Source organism: Simochromis diagramma, unplaced genomic scaffold, assembly GCF_900408965.1.
Source record: "Simochromis diagramma unplaced genomic scaffold, fSimDia1.1 OVJJ01000361.1, whole genome shotgun sequence".
Classification (NCBI taxonomy): domain Eukaryota; kingdom Metazoa; phylum Chordata; class Actinopteri; order Cichliformes; family Cichlidae; genus Simochromis; species Simochromis diagramma.
The window spans coordinates 3,734,522-3,752,802 of NW_024386860.1; the positions used below are offsets into that span (position 1 = coordinate 3,734,522).

At 43.2% G+C, this 18,281-nt stretch overlaps 1 protein-coding gene across 2 annotated transcripts in view; it reads right to left on the bottom strand.

Moving 5' to 3' along the window:
- Positions 1–17,853, bottom strand: part of si:dkey-246i14.3 (ephrin A4) — a 33,851-nt gene extending 15,998 nt beyond the window's left edge. Inside the window, exon 1 of one of the 2 annotated variants that reach the window (XM_040029785.1) lies at positions 17,297–17,853. In XM_040029785.1, the coding sequence (XP_039885719.1) occupies positions 17,297–17,421 (125 nt within the window). In that variant the 5' untranslated portion in view covers positions 17,422–17,853. The remainder of the gene's footprint in view (positions 1–17,296) is intronic. The other variant, XM_040029786.1, reaches the window with a different exon arrangement.
- Positions 17,854–18,281: the final 428 nt, after the last annotated feature.

Consider the following 18,281-nt stretch of genomic DNA (forward strand, 5'->3'; position numbering starts at 1 on the left):
TCACAAGCACCAGGACATGAAAGTACTTCAGGAGAATAAAACATGCTCTGTCCCTCATGCCACAGGGCTATCAATGACACCCTTTCTCAGGACTGGTGCAAGCTTGTGGTTGATAAAGAAAAATCTCACAGAGGAGCAGAATCAAAAATAACATGCTGGGTTCTTCAGTGAAGAACTTGAAAAGACCAACATTTATCCCTTTATAATCACAGGAAATCAAATGCGGAATTGAAAGACTGAACATAGCTGACATGCTGCGGATGTGTCCATGTAAATGTGTGCAGACAAAAGGCAAAAGTGTGCGTGTGCGATAATAATGAAATGCAGGGAGTTCACTGTGGCAGAGACCTTTGATCCTTTAATATGAGAGAATAATTAAAGGAGCAACAATCTTGCAACACAGCTTCAGGAATACAGAAAGGATACTTGATCACGCACAGCAGCTGCATGCTATGCATCTCGAATATACTAGAGCACTTAACGAAAGTACTTCACATAAACACCGGGGATACAAATATTCTGCTACAATGAAAATGCTAATAACATACTTACACTGTACTGTGCATGCCGAATGAATGCAGGAAATGTATATATACAGTCAGAGTACAGTAGATTAAATAAACAAAGCCCTTAATAAAAGCTTATTGGTTCCTTCAGGTGACAATAGGAGGCCAGAAGGCTTGGTCTAGCTTCACTCCTTCTTTGGTCAATCACAGCAGGATGACTGTTAACTCTGGGCACTACGCTGACTAGGCACAGCACGCCATGGTCACCCTACCTTGGCTAGGCATAGCGTGACACAGTTTCAGTCTTCATGTTGGATACTGTAGTAACACAGATCTTTGGTGCTTTCAAGAAAGATACGCTTGTAAAATGTTGTTCATTTTTCTTTTCTTTGTGCATTGCAGGATGGGTGGGAAATCACCTTGATGATGAAAGATGAGTGGATTCAAGGTGAGTCATTACTCAAAATGAATAACGCAACTTCAATATTCACATACAACCATAATGACTGTCATAGTTTTTAATTATTGTTACTGTTAATGAACATTAACACAAACACTGACCAGCTACAAACTGTCTTGCGACTCATAACCTTGAAGGGAATGGAAACCCATGGAGTCATATTGGCTTTATTGCACCATAAAATTTAATGCAACTGTACTCTGCTGTAGCATAAACTGTTCCATTAAGTACAGAATTTGCAGTCAGTTTTGACACTGGAGTCGATGATACAAAGTTTCTCAGGCAAACTTACTCATTAGCGAATGAGCTATCTGACAAGCTTGCTTAGCAGGATGCAGGGGCTGAAATATACTGAAATTTGTTTGGGCTTTTGCCTTAATTGGATAGTGGCAGTGGAGGTGGACTGGAAAGCGGGGAAAGAGAGAGGGGAAGACACGCGGCAAAGGATTGGTCGGACTCAAACCATGGCCATGCCATACAGCATGTGGTCAGATGCTCACCCATAAACCGGTGTCACTGAAATACGGAAAAATATTACCAATGCCCCACCAGCCACAGCAGCTCTGCAATTAGCTCTACCCAATATGTAATCAACCCACAGACTGTATGTAAAAGATGGACTGAGCCTCTGAGTCTGAAAAATAATTCCAGTGTTTCTTAAACCACCAAAGTCACCAAAAACAGTCAAAAACAACACCAAACAACAAACTAACAACAAACTAACAAACAAAAACAATGAATTGAGCTAATATTTAGGGTGTGGCTACTTTTGGATTTTTTTTTAATTTATGTATATTTTTATTTTGCAAAAAATAAAAATAAAAAATGTTTGATGCATGATAATTTTAGTTTTTTTTTTCCCATCAACACTTTCACTAAGCACTCCATTTTTATAACATTTCCCGGCAATTGTTTTAGACTTTAAAGGGTTAAAACAGGAATTTGAAAATGCATCTTTTACATACAGTCTACTTCTAATTTCTATCGGCTTCACAAAGACATACAGTCATGTAAAAATGATTTTTGCATTGCTGCATGTAGTCCTGTATTTTGCCCCCACCGGAATTAAAGTAAGTAGCAGCCAGGTGCTGCTAATCCTGATTTACTGAGCATTAGTCAGGAGTGGTCGTCCCATCAGCCCAAGGTCAGCCCATGCAATGCCCACAGAAACTGTAGGAAAAACCCAAAAAGCAAAGAGCTACATGTCACATGGCAACACAGCTTAGGTCTTTATGTGAAGGCTTTGGAGAGACAACACCAAAGCAGAGATGTTCAGCCAAAACTCTCAGAAACCCAAACACATCATACCATCAACCTCATACCAACTATGAAGCGTGGTGGTGGAGGGGTGATTTCGACTTGTTTTGAGGCACGGGGCCAGGGCACTTCGCTGTTCTTGAGTCGATCATGAACTCGATCATGTATACCGAAGTGTTCCAGAGTCAAATGTGAGCACATCTGTCTGACAGCCAAATCTTGGCTGAAATTGGGTCATGTAACGGGATGATAATCCCAAGCACAGCAACAAATCTACAATAAAATGACTGAAGAAGAAAAGAAAAGTGCTGCAATGGCCCAATTAAAGCCAGTTAAAGACTTCAACCTGACTGAAAATGCTTTGATGGGACATTAAGAGATCTGTGTATGAACAAATGCCCAAAAACCTTGAAGAACTAAACACCAAAATTCCTTCACAATGATGTGAGAGACTGATAAAGTCATGCCCAAAATTATTGCTTCAAGTTATTGCTGCTAAATATCGTTCTACAAACTGATTTTTTTCAATATGTTTTGGTACCAAATGATAACAACCAGGCACTGAATCACAATTAACTGCTACTAGAGACAGATTTGATTACAGAAGACATGAAAGATGACTAAAAGTGACCACAACTAATACCAATACATTTTTCAAGTTAATATGTCTGTTTTGGGAAGACTTTTATAGGACGAGCTGCAATGCAGCTCAACTGATGGAAAGTATGGGAGATTTCATGACAAAGAGAGCCCAAAGACAGTACAGTAGAGAAAAGGGAATGAGCCAGATAACTGAAGAGTCTTTCCTTGAGGTCTGCAAAGCTTCAGTTAACTCCTACTCTACAGGCTATCCTATTTTCAAAAGGAAATTGTGGAGATTCTCAGTCAGCTGGGTCATGGTAGGTTATATCTAAAATGAACTTCTTCAGTTCTATCTAACTGGTTTGGAGGATGCCTGGGAGTCCTTCCCAGTCAGTAACAACTGAAGAAGCCTGAGAGGCGAAACTTCTTGAAGAAACTCAAGCAGATTGAGCAGTACTTTGATACTCGATACTTTTTGTTAGAATTTGCATGGTTCTAACCTTGCTGTTCACCATGTCCCTTTCTCCCAGTCGATTACTCTTTACATAAACGTAAAAGAAAACAGAATGAGGGCCCCTCCACCCCCCGTTCCCAAAGCCGTGCCCCCCTCCATGCTCACACAAAGCCTTACTGTGTCCAGAGCCCAAACACCAATGTTGTGTCTAACCTGGTGCTTACTCCCCTCAACGCACACAAACAAGGATGTCACCCCCCACCTCTGACCATCTGGACCCCCCCACGACCCCGCCTGCCCAGCTGGCTCAGAAATCCTTAAACAACCCTCCTACCACCCCACATCCTCAACACTCTGCAAACCCCACCTCTTTAGATTCACAGTGTCATCAAACTGTGGCCAAACACTGATCAACCACTCCTCACAGAGAGGAAAGAGAGACTTAAGGGAAATAAGCTGCCGTGCTTATCTACCCTTTCCTGTCTGGTATGCCTCTACACAAGTGTGTATGCATTTGTGTGTCTCTGCTTTGTTCAAGGTCAGCAGGAAGTGTTGCTCTCCTCTCCACCAGACCTTTTGCTTTTCTACAAACTCCCAATCTCCAAATGTGAGTGCTGCGTGAACTTTCCTGCTACATTTTCCCCTCTCCTGTCTCTGTCTGTTTTATCTTCACATGCAAGTTCTGATTACTTTTGCATTAATATGCATTAGGATCTAGGTGGCTTTCCACCACTGCTCAACATTTCCCAGGAAACTCCTGTGTCATCACCCAGGCAAAAAACCTCCGTCCTCAAAAGGATATGTGTGTCCACATGTTCAAATACACTGCATTGTGCTTTAATATGAGTATGTAAGCGCTTACTATGATGGCTGTGGGTGTGCATATGTGAGTAAACTAGATGAAGTGATTGGTTGCACCTTTCCTGCCCTCCAGGCTCTATTTAATGACCAGAAGGCACAGGGTATTCATACCTCTTCACTTCTCATTCAAACTGTGTGAATCAGCAGGTTGCCTCATGGAACCACATTCGCTATCAATTCCCAGACACTGATAAAATACACAGATACACAAACACACAGCCTTGCTGCTTCAGGCCTAAAGGACTCTCAGCCTCAGGTAAAGACAGAGTCTATTTTCTGCCTGTTACGGCAAAGGTTCTCTTCAGTTTGTGTATATGTGTCTGTTCTATGAGACTCAGCAGCACAACAGGATGCATAGCTATGGCCAGCAGAGCTGAAGAAAATTGCCCAATTCAGGCCCAGAGGACCCATCAGTATGGAAACCAATTCATCGGAGCCATTTTGATATGGCAGGATGTCTGCAGAAACCATCATCCCCTTCTGTGACAGACCTCTCTCATACACGGGCACAACTCGCCATGTGTGGTCCAGTCTGATCCAAAAATAAGCTTTCCAGTGATTTTTTTCCTTTGAGGTATGAAATTACGGTCTACAGCATAAATGGCCAAGAGTGCAGTCTGGCAGTCTATGGGTCCTTTTTCTTTTAAATTTTCACCATTTGGCCAGAAACAGTGTATGGCGAAATGTTGCCTCACTGTACCCACCAGCGCTGCAGCAGCTAAAAGTCTGGCTCCACTCTCTCACCTTCCCTGAGCGGTAGCGGCCACACTTTTAAGATTAGTGTAAGGGAGAAAAGAGGCAGAAGGCGAAGAGTTTGAGCTCTCGTGAAGAGAAGAGTGATGGTGAAAGTGTGCGCGCGCACGGCTAAAAAAAAAAAAAAAAAAAAAAAAAAAAAAAAAAAAAAAAATGTGCACGGGACGAGAGCAGAGTGCATGGACGAAAAGGGGGTGTACAAAGGGGGGTAAATAAGGTCAGTCGTGCCGTTGCTAGGACAACCACCAATCCGGAGCTGGGACTGGTTCCAAGCCAACGCCCCACCCATCCATCCGTCGTTCTAGCCGTCCTTTTCCTGCATCTCTCGGTCGGACAGCCTAAACCTCAGAGTAATGAGTGCTCTCCATGTTTCTGCAGTCTAAATGGAGCTGCAGAATAAATACAGGGCTGATTTGTACAGGTGCCAGGCTCAGACACATAAACTAGCTACAGTACCTCACCGCCAAGACGCTGACAGGAATGACATATGACGAGAGGTGGGGAACAATGACAACTATGATGGGTGGACACCAAGACCAATGATTCAAACTATTTATAATATCTATCAAAGCGTATTGCTACAAAGTGGCAGCTGGGCTCATCTGCTGTGTCAACATCATGTGTCTAATATTTATGTATTGCTGGCTGGGCCCTTCGGATTTGCACAGTTCCAGAGCAGACAGATCCATCTATATTCAGAAACCGTCATGCTAAAGTTGAGTAAATGGACTATAAAAAGGTTTGTTATACAGAGTTGCCAGTGTTGCCATGCCAATAGACTGTACGGTGCATTGTAAAAGGGCACATTGGCAAGCTTCTTAACAGATTTAAAAAAAACAAGAAAAGGAAGAAAAAGTATCTGTTAGTCTGCTTTATACACATGTGTTTAAAATGGAAACAATAGTCAGAATGACTCCATAGTTGGATCGTCACTGTCCGCATCCATAGGCTGTCATACATTCTGAGTTTCTGTCTGTCCTTTGAATGATAAAACGAGGATTTGACAACTCTGAAGGTGAAGGCTGCTTTGAAATTTTATAGAAAGGTTCTGTTTCTGTGCCACTTTTATGAAACTCAAATGCTCTAAATTGGCATTCAATCAAATGTGACCCATTTTTGTAGCAGTATTTGGAGTGAATGTGGGTTTTTTTTGTGATGATGTCTGCTGTTGGTGCCATTTCTCATGTTGCATAAACGAACAATGTTAAACCAATATTTTGTAATTTTTTGTTACTGACTTCTTCTCTTCCATTCAGTCTTTGTAGTATACGCTCTACACTCTCATCTATTATTTAACTATACTTAACTACACTTACATGAGCCCCGGGTCTTTCAGCCCACCTGTGTAAGTGGGTTAAGGAGGACATGCAAGCGACACCCCATAGACACACATTTGCTCAGATGCACTCAATATAGTGAAAAGGGCGCTCATAAAGCACATACACTCAGCCAATAAATCAGACTTGGCTTTAAGAATCCATCATTTACTAAGTAGGTCACAGTTCTGATGCTGTAGACACTCTTTCCCATTTGTGTACTCTGTTTTTTCCCCTCCCTCGCCATGATGAGAAGGTCAATGCTGGATAGGCAGCCTAGTCCATTTATCCCAGGTGTGCATTCCTTCTCACTTTCCCAGTGTCTGATTATTTGGTGGTTGTTACCTTAGGAATGGCCAGTTGGAGGCCTAGAGCTGTCTTTCTGTCTGTCACTCACACACATGCACACACACACACACACACACACACACACACACACACACACACATACATACACAGTTAAGACATGTCAAGGAAACCTGCTCTAATACAACCAACAGGCTTGAATAATTTAAACAGAGGGAAGGAGAGGAAGGGAGACGATGGAGAGAGAAGGATTGGAGAGGCATACGAGTTAAGGAGTAAATAGAGTGAGCTGGTCCCTTTCAGTCTCTCTGTCTCCCGGTGAACTTATTTAGAAACTTCTATTCTTGGTTTCACTCTCATCTTCTGTCTTTCACCCCATCTTCAGCAGGTCTCATTTCCTTCACCAGTCAGTGTGTCTACACCTTCTTCACCATTCCTCTTCCTCCGAATGCTTCTTCCATCCTCGTTTTACCCACTTTGCCCTCCCTCCCTCTCTGTTTATCTAAGCACTTTCACGGTCACTGCTTTGGAATCCCAGGAGTCTAAACTGCCCCCTTCCCTCTCCCTTCCCACCATCACAGCCGATCCACGCTTCTCTCTCCCTCTCCATCTTTTTCCGTCACAACGGTTAAGATTCATATCGCTCTGTGTGTCGGGGGTATGGAGGGTCCCCTTTATTTCCCCTCAAGGCAGCCAGCTTTGTCCTGTTCTAGTCACGCACAGCCACCCACCCTGCCCCACCCTGCCCCTCACACTCATGAACACATATTCACACCAGGGGTAGGACACTTACAGAGCCCGATACAATCAAAAGAGCCGAGAACAAAAATACTACATTATTGCCAAGTCTGCATGGGGTTTCGGCTAGGGTTTGGATAAGACTGTTGAATATGTTTTATTAAACTGAGCATATACAGCATTTTTAGCTCAAGTACATGAGCTCGAGAGTGTGAAATAAAAATTTATACTCTTGACACTTAGCTTGATTTAAAAGTCTGCCTTGAAGCCGGATGCCTCTGAATTTCTTAGAGGGGCCAGTTGTGTTCCACAACACTGATGAAAGGTTCAGACACAATAAGAGGAGGGGTGGTGGTGGTGGTGGTGAGGATTTAGGAGCAGAAAGGAAGGAAATGGTGAGGGTCAAGAGAAGCGGTGCAGACGCCAGGCTAACGTGGTGCTAATAACAGCCTGGCATTGGACTGGGATTAACTGATTAATTTGGGATTAAAGATGACTGGTCGCTACTTTAAGTAATGAACCAGAATGACCCAAAATTACAAGATTAACACACAGGAGGCATGGTATGTGTGACTGTGGGTGAGTGCTCTTTGTTTCTTAACAGCAAAGCGACACGCGCTGCGACAAATACTACAAAAACTCACTTGTTTAGGTGTTAATTATGAACCTTTGATGAAGAACAACAAGGCCCTCACCAAATTTCCATTCTGCAGGCAAATCCATCACATCGATAAATGCAATAAACAAACGCAGCGAGTGAGTGATTTTGCGGCTTTTATGACTAGGCATTTGTCACCGGGTGTATTTTAGGGGAACGCACAGATTAATTCTGCGATCATAAACGCGCAGCATCTGCTACAGTGTTTTGAGAAGCGCACCGTGTACAAGAACTCCATTTCCAGCTGAATAGGGGAGCAATGAGATTCATGAGTTCTACTGCTACAAGGCCACAACTATGGAGATTTGGGACAAAGCTATTTCCATCCATTCAGCACAAAACGCAACCACCATTCCCGATACTCCTAGACTATCAACGATTCCAAAAAATAAAAGTTTACTTAAAGGATTAAAGAAAACACAAGTTAAGCCCTTAAAAAACTAAGTGGCGGATAAAGCATAACTAAAATTGAGTTGGTTTTCACAGTATTCCCTCCCCCCCCCACGCTATGCACAGTAACATAACATGGCGAGATACCAAACTAATAACATGCAGATTATTAAGAGATACATATGTGCTTGTGCACATTTAAAAAGTGAACACAGTAGGGGGTTAACCGATGGCAATTATATAGCTACAATTACATAGCAGAGTTGATCAAATAAGGAATTCTGAAAAATAAAGCCCACATTTCCTTGAACTCATAAATAAAAGATCTCATTGGAACAAAATGTTGAGGAAAGAGGTGGAAAAAAGGAACAAGGGAGCAAGAGAGAAAAATAGCAGTCAGAGCACCCGGAGACAAGCATCAAGCTGTGCATCACTGCACCCCCCCCAAAAAAAAAATCATGTGGTACAGGTTATTGCAACAACAAAAGCAAATCTTTTCTGCATGCACGCACATCGCCCCCCCCCAAAAAAACAAACAACAGAACAAAACAGAACAAAAACCATATCTTCATCTTAGTGAAGTCCTCAAAGAATTGCTGGTGTTTATTTCTTTAATAAGCAAGTGTTATTATATTATGTCTCGGTGGCAATCAGGTAAAGACTGTAGCGCAAACTGAAAGCAGCGTCAGGTCTAAACGCCGCGTGGTCCCTACATGGCTTCTCCCCAGAGTCCGAGCATCCATGAGCGAGCGTATATGCAGGCAGGGTGACGGTAGCGTGTGTGAGCCTCTCTACGACACCTGTATACATGGCTGCGTCACGGTGAGTGTGTGAGTAAGCCCCTGTGTGTGTGTGTGTGTGTGTGTGTGTGTGTGTGTGTGTGTGTGTGTGTGTGTGTGTGTGTGTGTGGAGGGAGGGGTGGAGAGAGGGTTTGCTCCTCACGCCTTCTTGTGACAGTGATAGTAATACCTGCTGACATCCTTTCTTCCCTCTCTCCCTCTCTCCTCATCCCTCCATCCCTGGGGGCCTCCCTGAGCTGTTTTGGGAGTTGAAATCTGTTGACTCTTTCACTACCATCGTCTCCTTAACGCACTCTCCATCCCTCACTTTTCTCCACTGCAGGTCTAATGTTTTTACCATCTCTCGGGGCTGACGAAAAAAAAAAAATGAAGCAGGCAAGGCAGCGTGTATATTCATTTGTGGTGTGTGTGGCAGCGCAAAGAGAAACAGAAGCGAAATGTTTGTGCACGCGTTTTACATCACTGGGGGGAGCGCTGCACAGTATGCTGTGCTACCACACTTCTGGGAGGCAATACCAAAATAATATTAGTTTTTGTTCCACCATGGAAAAGTCTCCTAAAAATAAATTAATTAATAATACAGAAGAGTCATAATATCAACACAGCACAACATTTGTCATGTGATCTATCTGGAAATCTCAAAGGACGGGATAAAAAGCGGCTTTAGGAAATAGGAATACTTGTATATGTGTAGCTGAAAGTGTTACTCGAAACTTTTCTGTAACAACTATAAAAAGAGAGCAAAAATGAAACATACACCCCATAAGTACACACGCATGTTCACACCCCTTTACATATCTTTTTAAATCTAAGGATTTCTTTGTTGTGTGTAGATAAAGTGTACACAGCCACACCTATAGCTTAAAAAAAAAAAAAATCCTTTATACATACCACCAGAATACATAATTGCTAATACTTATCAAAAAGCTGCGAGTTAGCAGCTTGCACAAAACATTCTCCGTAATCAGAATATGGGAATTTATGCTATTCTGTGCTTTTAAGCATTTTCCTCACACATTCTGTAACAGAATTCATTTTTATATAAAAGAAAATTATTTTAAATCCTCTATTATACACCCCCCACGACAGAACGCCAGAGTGCCTTATTATTATTACATCAAGCACATTTATGATATTTCCCCAAATCGTAATAAATGTAGCTTAAAAGCACCACTTCGCAGACACTTTGTGACACGTGAAAGAGAGAATTTAAACCTGAGACAGATTTGTGGGGCTCTTTACTTTAATCCAGTGACACACTGCAGCGTTAAAATCAAACACATGAATATTAAGACTTTTAAAAAGACATCAAGCCCATAGACCTCTACTCCTCTACTGTCGCTTTTCAGCCATCTACTGGTTACGTGACACATGAGAGAAGCACTCCTGAAGTCGCAGATTTATGATGAAAACACAAAAGTTGTCCGCTAACAAGGCAAAAAGTTAGAGTTTTGCAAGAAAAATGGCTGTCCTGTCTGCACCTGATGACTGTGACTCTCAGTTAGTGACCAAAACAAGTGAGTCATTGCACGGAAATACGCACAAAAGCAGGAGCAATTTCTAGGAAACTGGCTTGGAGATTCTGTATGAACATCTAAGCAATTATCAAGAAACACTTCTGGAGTGAATGTCCTTAAGCATCTTTAAAGAATATAGAGATATGATGGCAAACATGTCTCAGTGCCCTCCTGGTAGTGAGGACCTTGTCTGGTACAATAATCCTGATTCCAGCTACAGCCTTTTGCTTTGCCTCGGTCAATACTAATTCAATTTCTGTCAGCGGGAATTCCCAAGTTGCCTCTTGGCAGGATCTCTGAGCCGAGAGAAAGAGTACAGCGAGAGGTTATAGGTACATGCAGACGCGTTTCTGCCTGCACGCGTAATAAAATGAGAATGAAATATTCGAAAATGCACATATGAGCCAAACAGCGAGCAGATTGCTTTGTTTTGGTCAAGCTCAGAGTGACGGCGTTTCCCACAGTTTACAAATTCTTGCGTGCCAATTTAATTGGCGTTTTGTACGTCAAAGGAATACACAGCTCGCCTGACACTTACAACAATGACATCTCATTGTGTGTCGTGAATGAATGAATGCGCTCCTGCTCAGTGCTCACCAACGGCCCTTAACCACCATAACCACCCTCTTCACACACATGCGCCACAGCAGCCATTTTGTGCCAAAGCTGGGCTGCACCGTGCCAACTGAGCTGCAGACATCACTGAACCTCATTTCATTCCACAGCTGTTCCACCCCACTTGGAGACATTCACACAATGCAACTTATTACAGCTTAATGCAACCTAATATTGATGTATGTGTGTACACAGAGAAACAGGGCAGCGTGGGGAGAGAAATTGGGAAAGAGATGGGTCCATATGCAGTCTAGCGATAATGCAAGAAGCCGGCGATAATATCTGGGTGTTAAATTGGTATCGATTGACTAAATATCCTGACCAGGAGGAGAGAGCGGCCATCCTTTCATGCTTGTACACCATGTCTGCTCCGACTGCTCCAAGCTGCACTGTGACTATCTGATCCATTTTAATACAGACATCCTCACTGCTAGGCCCCAAACCTCATTTTCAGCACAGTGTGCTCGAGTCTTCCTATGCATGTGTATCTCAGCGTTCACTTCAAATGCAAAGATTAGTTTTGTCGTGCAACGATTATGCTGGTTTCATTCTAAGGTATATCACTAAACAGTGAAATAGAGGATTACTGATTTCACACAGATGTACACATGAAAGGTGAAGGAAGCAGTGTCGCATGGTAGATACCTCTAAATATTTCTGGAAAGACTTGCTGGAGATAGTTAGGCCATGTGGCATTTCAAAGTTGCACAATACTCTTATATGCAAGCCCCACCTTAAAAAAAAAAGCCAAGCATCCACAGACAATATTATGCCTTTTTCCTCGAACACTTTAGTCACACCTAAAATCAACTAACGAGTGGAAACAAAACAATGACCTATTTAGATACGAGGCTGGCAGGCACAGTGGTCGGTAAATGTTCCCACAGCTACATACTGCTGACCGGAACAGACGATTTTTCCTGTTAAACCATTTTCACTACTTGCTGTGAGATGAAGGGAAGTTTGGAGAAAAGTAAAAAAAAAAAACAACCCCCCCAAAATAGAAAAACAACCCAGATGAATTATGTGCAAGATCAGAAATGAATCAAAGCCTTGAGTGGTTTAATGGGGCTGGGTATCCTCGTGCATTTCTGGGTTTTGTTTTTCCAGAACTTACACTTATCACACTGCATCTCTTCAAGGAAACAAAGACTTCCCTTTTACGCTAACCAGCCAGTAAGAGCCACAAGCTTGCACGCACAGACACACACACACACACACACACACACAGGCACGCACACACCTCTGACAGAGCTATTGTTCCAGTGAAATGAACTTCAACCAACAACAACGACGACACCCAACGTCAATTCTCAGGCATTCAAATCACTAAAAATCACTGCCTTGCATTGTTTTCTGACAGAGATGAAGAAGCTCGAGTGTACACAGAAGTTAACTCAACCACAGTTTACCTCCAGATAATAGACTCGATACCACAAACAAACAGACAAAGCGCATTTACAAAGACAGATAACGCACACAATTGCACTCGCAAAGGCGGTTCTATATCTGCACAGACCACAGCGCAGCGGCGAAGTCAGACAATAGGCACTGACACGGAGAAGGGAGAGAGACACTGATGCAGCTATGACAGATGAGAAAGAGAGAGAGACATGAAGTGATATTCAGAGAACGAGGAAGAGAGTGTGTGTGTGTGTGTGTGTGTGTGTGTGTGTGTGTGTGTGTGTGTGTGTGTGTGTGTGTGTGTGTGTGTGTGTGTGTGTGTGTGAGAGAGTGAGTGAGAGAGAGTGCGAGAGAGAGGGGGACTGCTTTGTTAGCAGGACCGGGAATAAAGTGGTAATTACCTCACTGTGGGTTTGTTGATTATAGTTCAGCCAGGTTCTCCATGTTAATCATTTACCAGGGGAAGATAGAGATTAGTACATAGACAGACACAGAGAGAAGAGAAAGCAATCCGAGGAACGTATTCATTTGCATGTCCAATCTACAGAGGGGTAATAGATGCAGACAGATCGCTGGATGAAGGAATAAAATAAGGAGAAGAAAGAAATCAGTCTAAAAGTGCAATCATCATCCTTGACAAGACACAATTACAACTTATCTGCTTTGATTTTACTGTATATTGCATGTGTCTGTTTGTGCAATCCCACAGATCAGTTACGTGTGTGTGTGTACGTGAGTGCAGCTATGGTATGCAGAATGTGATTTACTTTGGTATTTAAACTGGATCATTCACGAGTGCACACAGACGGAAATGATGCATAAACAGAGCAGAGATTACACGGAGGACTTATGAGGGCAGCTTTCAATAAAGATACAGAAAACCAATACAAATATTCATCACCTCATGCCCCGTTTAAACATGCTTCACTGGCTTAGAGCTCACCCTAGGTCTTTGTGTGAGCGGGTGAGAGACGGGGGGAGAAAGAAAGAAAGAAAAAAAAAAAAGAGAGGGAGCGCGAGAGCTCAGAGGGGTCTGGTCTGATGTTTTATAAAGATTAAGTTTGTGTCCAAACTTTCAGAGTGAGTTCAAGTCTGAGCAAGTGAGGATGCAGGTAAGGAAAACTGGTTACGATGTTTCTGTCGCGGGTTTTAAATGTTAATGTCATTTACAATTAAAACTACGCTTGTCTGCCTCTACGCAAATTCAGAAACAAAAAAATTGGGGTGCGGAGAAAGCAAAGGAGCTGGCAAGCAGAGACTGAAGCTTGAGCTGTGATCCAGGGGAACTGTTGCAACAAATTTTCATCCTCTCCGGGCAGATAGGAGGGAAAGCAATAGTACAAGTGAGTGCCAAGAACCAGAAAATGGAGTAGGTGATTAAAGCTCCAGGTATGGGTGACATTTATTCTCGTTACAGATGTATGAGCAGCCCAATCTTTCAAGCCATTTCTTGTCCCCTAAGAAGTGTAATTCAATCCCTAAAGTTTTGATGCTTTGAGTAAACTTCCTGACGGCTCCTGAGCGAATTTATGAGGATGCATGCAGCGCAAAAAGCAGACACAGCTGTATCTGCAAATAGGCTGGTCAACGTGTTTGGCCCAACAGGTTTAAAAGCTCTCCGTGGAACACAAGAAGAAGCTGAATACACCAATAAACCAGTCTGAGCTTGTGGCTCAGGGGAGAGCTAAGGTAAACTGTCAGCACTCACAAATACACACACACTCAAGCTTTGAGCACTGGGGTTATATTATTATACTAACCTTTAACTGCTCCAGGAAGTAAAAAATAATTTCTCTTCTAATAAGGAACTATTGCTCTGAGAGAGACACGGTTATAAAATGGAGAGCGATCGTAAACCGTGTTCATAAAAAATCATAAAAGAGGGCGATCGAACCACTGGAGCCCCACAAAAGAAAGAGGCAGGGGTATCCGATTCTGCAATGTTCAACGCCGACCCCGCAGTCAGTCTATCACTTTCATTTCAGAGCTTCATTTTTCAATATAGGGGGTGCTAAATGTGTGCCAGTTAAAGTGTTTCATTGAGCCTTTGTTACAAGCATATTAGCCAGCAAAGAACAGAGCAGTGAAGCCCTACAGTCGCCACTTCACTGCCCTTGCTTCATTAAAACTATAAATCTAGATGTTGTAGGGAAAGGTGAAGGCCAGAGATGGGATCCTGTCGTTCATATTAAAAAGAGTCCGTTTTTCCACCAGCTACGGTTGTTATAAGCAGCTTAAGCATTTGTTTTAAGCTAGTCTTTAGATGCTTTCCCAGATTCACATGTGACAGGAATAATGTTGCCATGAATACACTCAATCACTTATTGTTAGTTCATGAATGTGCAAAATACAATTTCTTACATTTCCAAAGAAGGTTGGTGCATGGGGTCAAATTTATTATCAATATTTTACCAATAAATCAAGCAAAGCCAGTTCTACACAAAACTATGAACTGTTTTTAGCTTATAAAGCTATAGTGTTTACAACATTTGCAGTTACAGAGGAATGTTAGTGTGTATCTCCGTGTTGGGTATCTCAAGTCATGCGTCTGGCAACATGGAGAATGATGATCCAAGATTAACTCTCTTTAAGTCCCGTTTCATCAACTCCAAAAGAAAACGAGGCTTTTCTCTTACTTAGTATACCTCTGGCCACCATCTTTGACCTGCTGCTGGTTTTGTGTTGCCCAGGTAGCCCATAGATGATGGACTTACCAGAGCCATTTCAGCAAGAATCAAAGCACTGAAACTAAATCTCAGCCACAACAGTGAGCTGAAAGATGTTAAACAAGGCAATGTAGAATGGGAATGGATGAAATAACACAAAGTTATGCTGAAAATGTCAAAAAAAAAAGGTTTTACACGGTTATTAATAACAGTTACACTGTAATCTGTTGCAGCACTGCGGACAAAAAAAAAAGCAGGAAGCCAATCGTGGTTATTTTCTGACTGTCTGTACTCAGAATGTCAGACGCAGTCTTTGGCTCTCTTATTGCTACGTTGATCCAACAAAATCACGGCTCTCGTGTCCCTGTGCTCCTCTTCCCCTCACCTGGCTGCATTTACAGGCCTCAGGACAACTTGGCTGGCTCGCTGGCTGGCAGCTAATAGAAAATATGGTATGGGAAAATGACTGAAGCTCAACTAATCACACAGCCAATATCCATCACTGGGCTGGAGGGAGTTGTGAGACATAAAGAGGAGGAGGAGGAGTGAGGGAGTGCAGACAAAAGATGAAAGGAGAAGGATGTAACAAGGGAGGTAATGAAGAGAGAGGAGAGGAGAGGAGAGGAGAGGAGAGGAGAGGAGAGGAGAGGAGAGGAAAATCCTTGTGGTAAACCCAGGGGATTCTGGACTTGGTGCAGCATCACGGCACCACTGATAGCTTTGTGATTGGGTGGTGTTGCTGATGAGAGTGATTCTCTGCCACAGTGGGTTACTCTCCACCGTGATGCTGATGGCATTGTGATTGCGTGGTGTTGCAGCAGACTGTGTGGCCGTGCCACAGGCTGTGACCATTCATCCCTGAATCTCTGGAGAACAAGAAGGTGCTTCCTAATCCTCACAGTGTTTCTGTCCACCACATTTCTGTCAGATCCCAATTACATGACTGAGTTTTCCCCCCACATGCACACACCGGGTATAACCTCCACTACAAGAGCCTGCCCCCTAGACAAAGGAGCTCTTGGGGAAATTAATAGTCCCAGGAGTCACATTTCTGTCAGATTTTGAGCATCTACAAATGTAAAATCATAAAGATAAAACAGTTACTGACAGAGCAGTCTCTGTGGCCAACGGCTAAGTAAAAAGGTCGTTCATCTGAAAGAGCGTTTGGGGACTCTGGCCTCTGAGAGAGCAAGAGTCTAGAAAAACGTGTAAGAGAGTCGCGAATGTGTTCTGGTGGGCAGTAGCCCGTCAGGCCCTGCAGGTCTCCCACCTCAAACCTTCAATTAGCAAGCACTGGAACACCTGGATCAGCAGGTGAGCCACACTCTGCCTGGCTAATGGCCCCAATCAACCCATTACACACACACAGCTTCCCCTTACCTGACTACATATTCGCTTATGCACAGCAGCACTTTAGACTTTAATATACACCTGTGTCCTGAGAATGCTATCTAGGGCACTATTCAGAACAAACACTTAGGAAGAAACCCTTACTTCTGCCTTTCTATAAGTAGCATAATCACTAACTCCAAGAAGCAGCAGACAGGTGAAAGCCACGGTTAGAGTGTGGTCAATATGATAAAGATAACTGGCTGCGGCAAGGAGGTGAGATCACTCAGGTCTCTCTCAAGTGGACCGAGGGTTCCACTGTACTCACAGAGTTGAGACTACTTGATTTAAAGGAAACAGCCTGATAGCTTTTGGTGCAGGTTTGACCTGCTTCCCTCCCTACTGCATTTAAGTAAACATTGACGTGAGCTGGTACATAGCTGAGATTCTTTTAAACAACTAAAGCCTGAGTCATTCACAAGGCATCATTAAAGATGTTGTGCAATGGCATGAAAGTGCAAGTTCAGACCAGCTATGCTTATTCTCACCTAAACTGGTAGATTAAACCAAATCTGGACCCTTTAACAGTGAACATTTATTTGGTCACTAGTGATGAAAATAAAACAGCCTTATCGTTTTGTACCAAGAGAAGCGTCATTACGCGCACAGACTCCCCCTCCTCACCTTGTGTTTGTAGAGTTCCAAAACACGGTGTGCCTTTTGGCCACAACAGCTGATATTATATTGAAGAAGACAATCGTAGCTTTCCAAGCAGGCGGAGTTCCGAGTGTCCACAGCAAGGTGCCCATCCTGGCCGCTGCGGAAAGGTTCTGCACCGGCTGGGAGTGGTGCGCAAAATCAGGTGACGAGACCCGACGCAAAGGAGCTCCGCGAACAACTTTCTTCAGGAGCTTCAGCAACTCATGAACAAACTCACACTTTAGCGTCAACTGCTGCTGCAGCTTCCCATGATGCAACTACGTGAAGTGATGTCCCTCACAAAAAAAAGTTAACAATTACAGGCTGCAAAGAAGGTGTGCACCACCACAGAGAAACGTTGCTGAGCGCGTCTCCACACTGCGCATCGTGGTTTAAGAGTGAGCTCTAGTCACTGTAATGACTTAAAAAAAAAGACTGACTTTAAAGCTTGGGTATTCGAGTACAGTAATAGGGCAGAATATAAATTTAAACTGTCAGATGGTTTGGCAGCAACAGGCTACGGAACGCTGGAAGGGCGGATGCGCTGGGCCGAGGGCGGTGCCGGGGAAACTTTAGGCCAATCACTCAACAAGGGTGTGGCCATGTTATTGTACTGCAGCGCAAAGTTAAATCCTTGGGAGGTGCGCCCACTGGTGTGGGGAGACAGATTGTCACTGTTCCAGTTTTTCAGGAAAACCTGGGTTCTTCGTAGTGGACCGAATAGTTTCACTTATTCAGTCTCATTACTCAGCAGCAAACACCGCTTTTGTTGTTGGGTGTCTGCTCTAAGGTAAGCAGCTGACTGATACAAAAAGAAAGCGTCCTTTGTCCTCTCCTGAAATTTCTTTTCAGTCCTTATTGTACAGCCCCAAGTAGGCCAACACTGTATGGTGAAGTGGTGCATTCAAGTACCCAACACATGATAACAGCAGGGAGCCACAGCATCTCCGTAACTGGTGTCTGCAAGAGC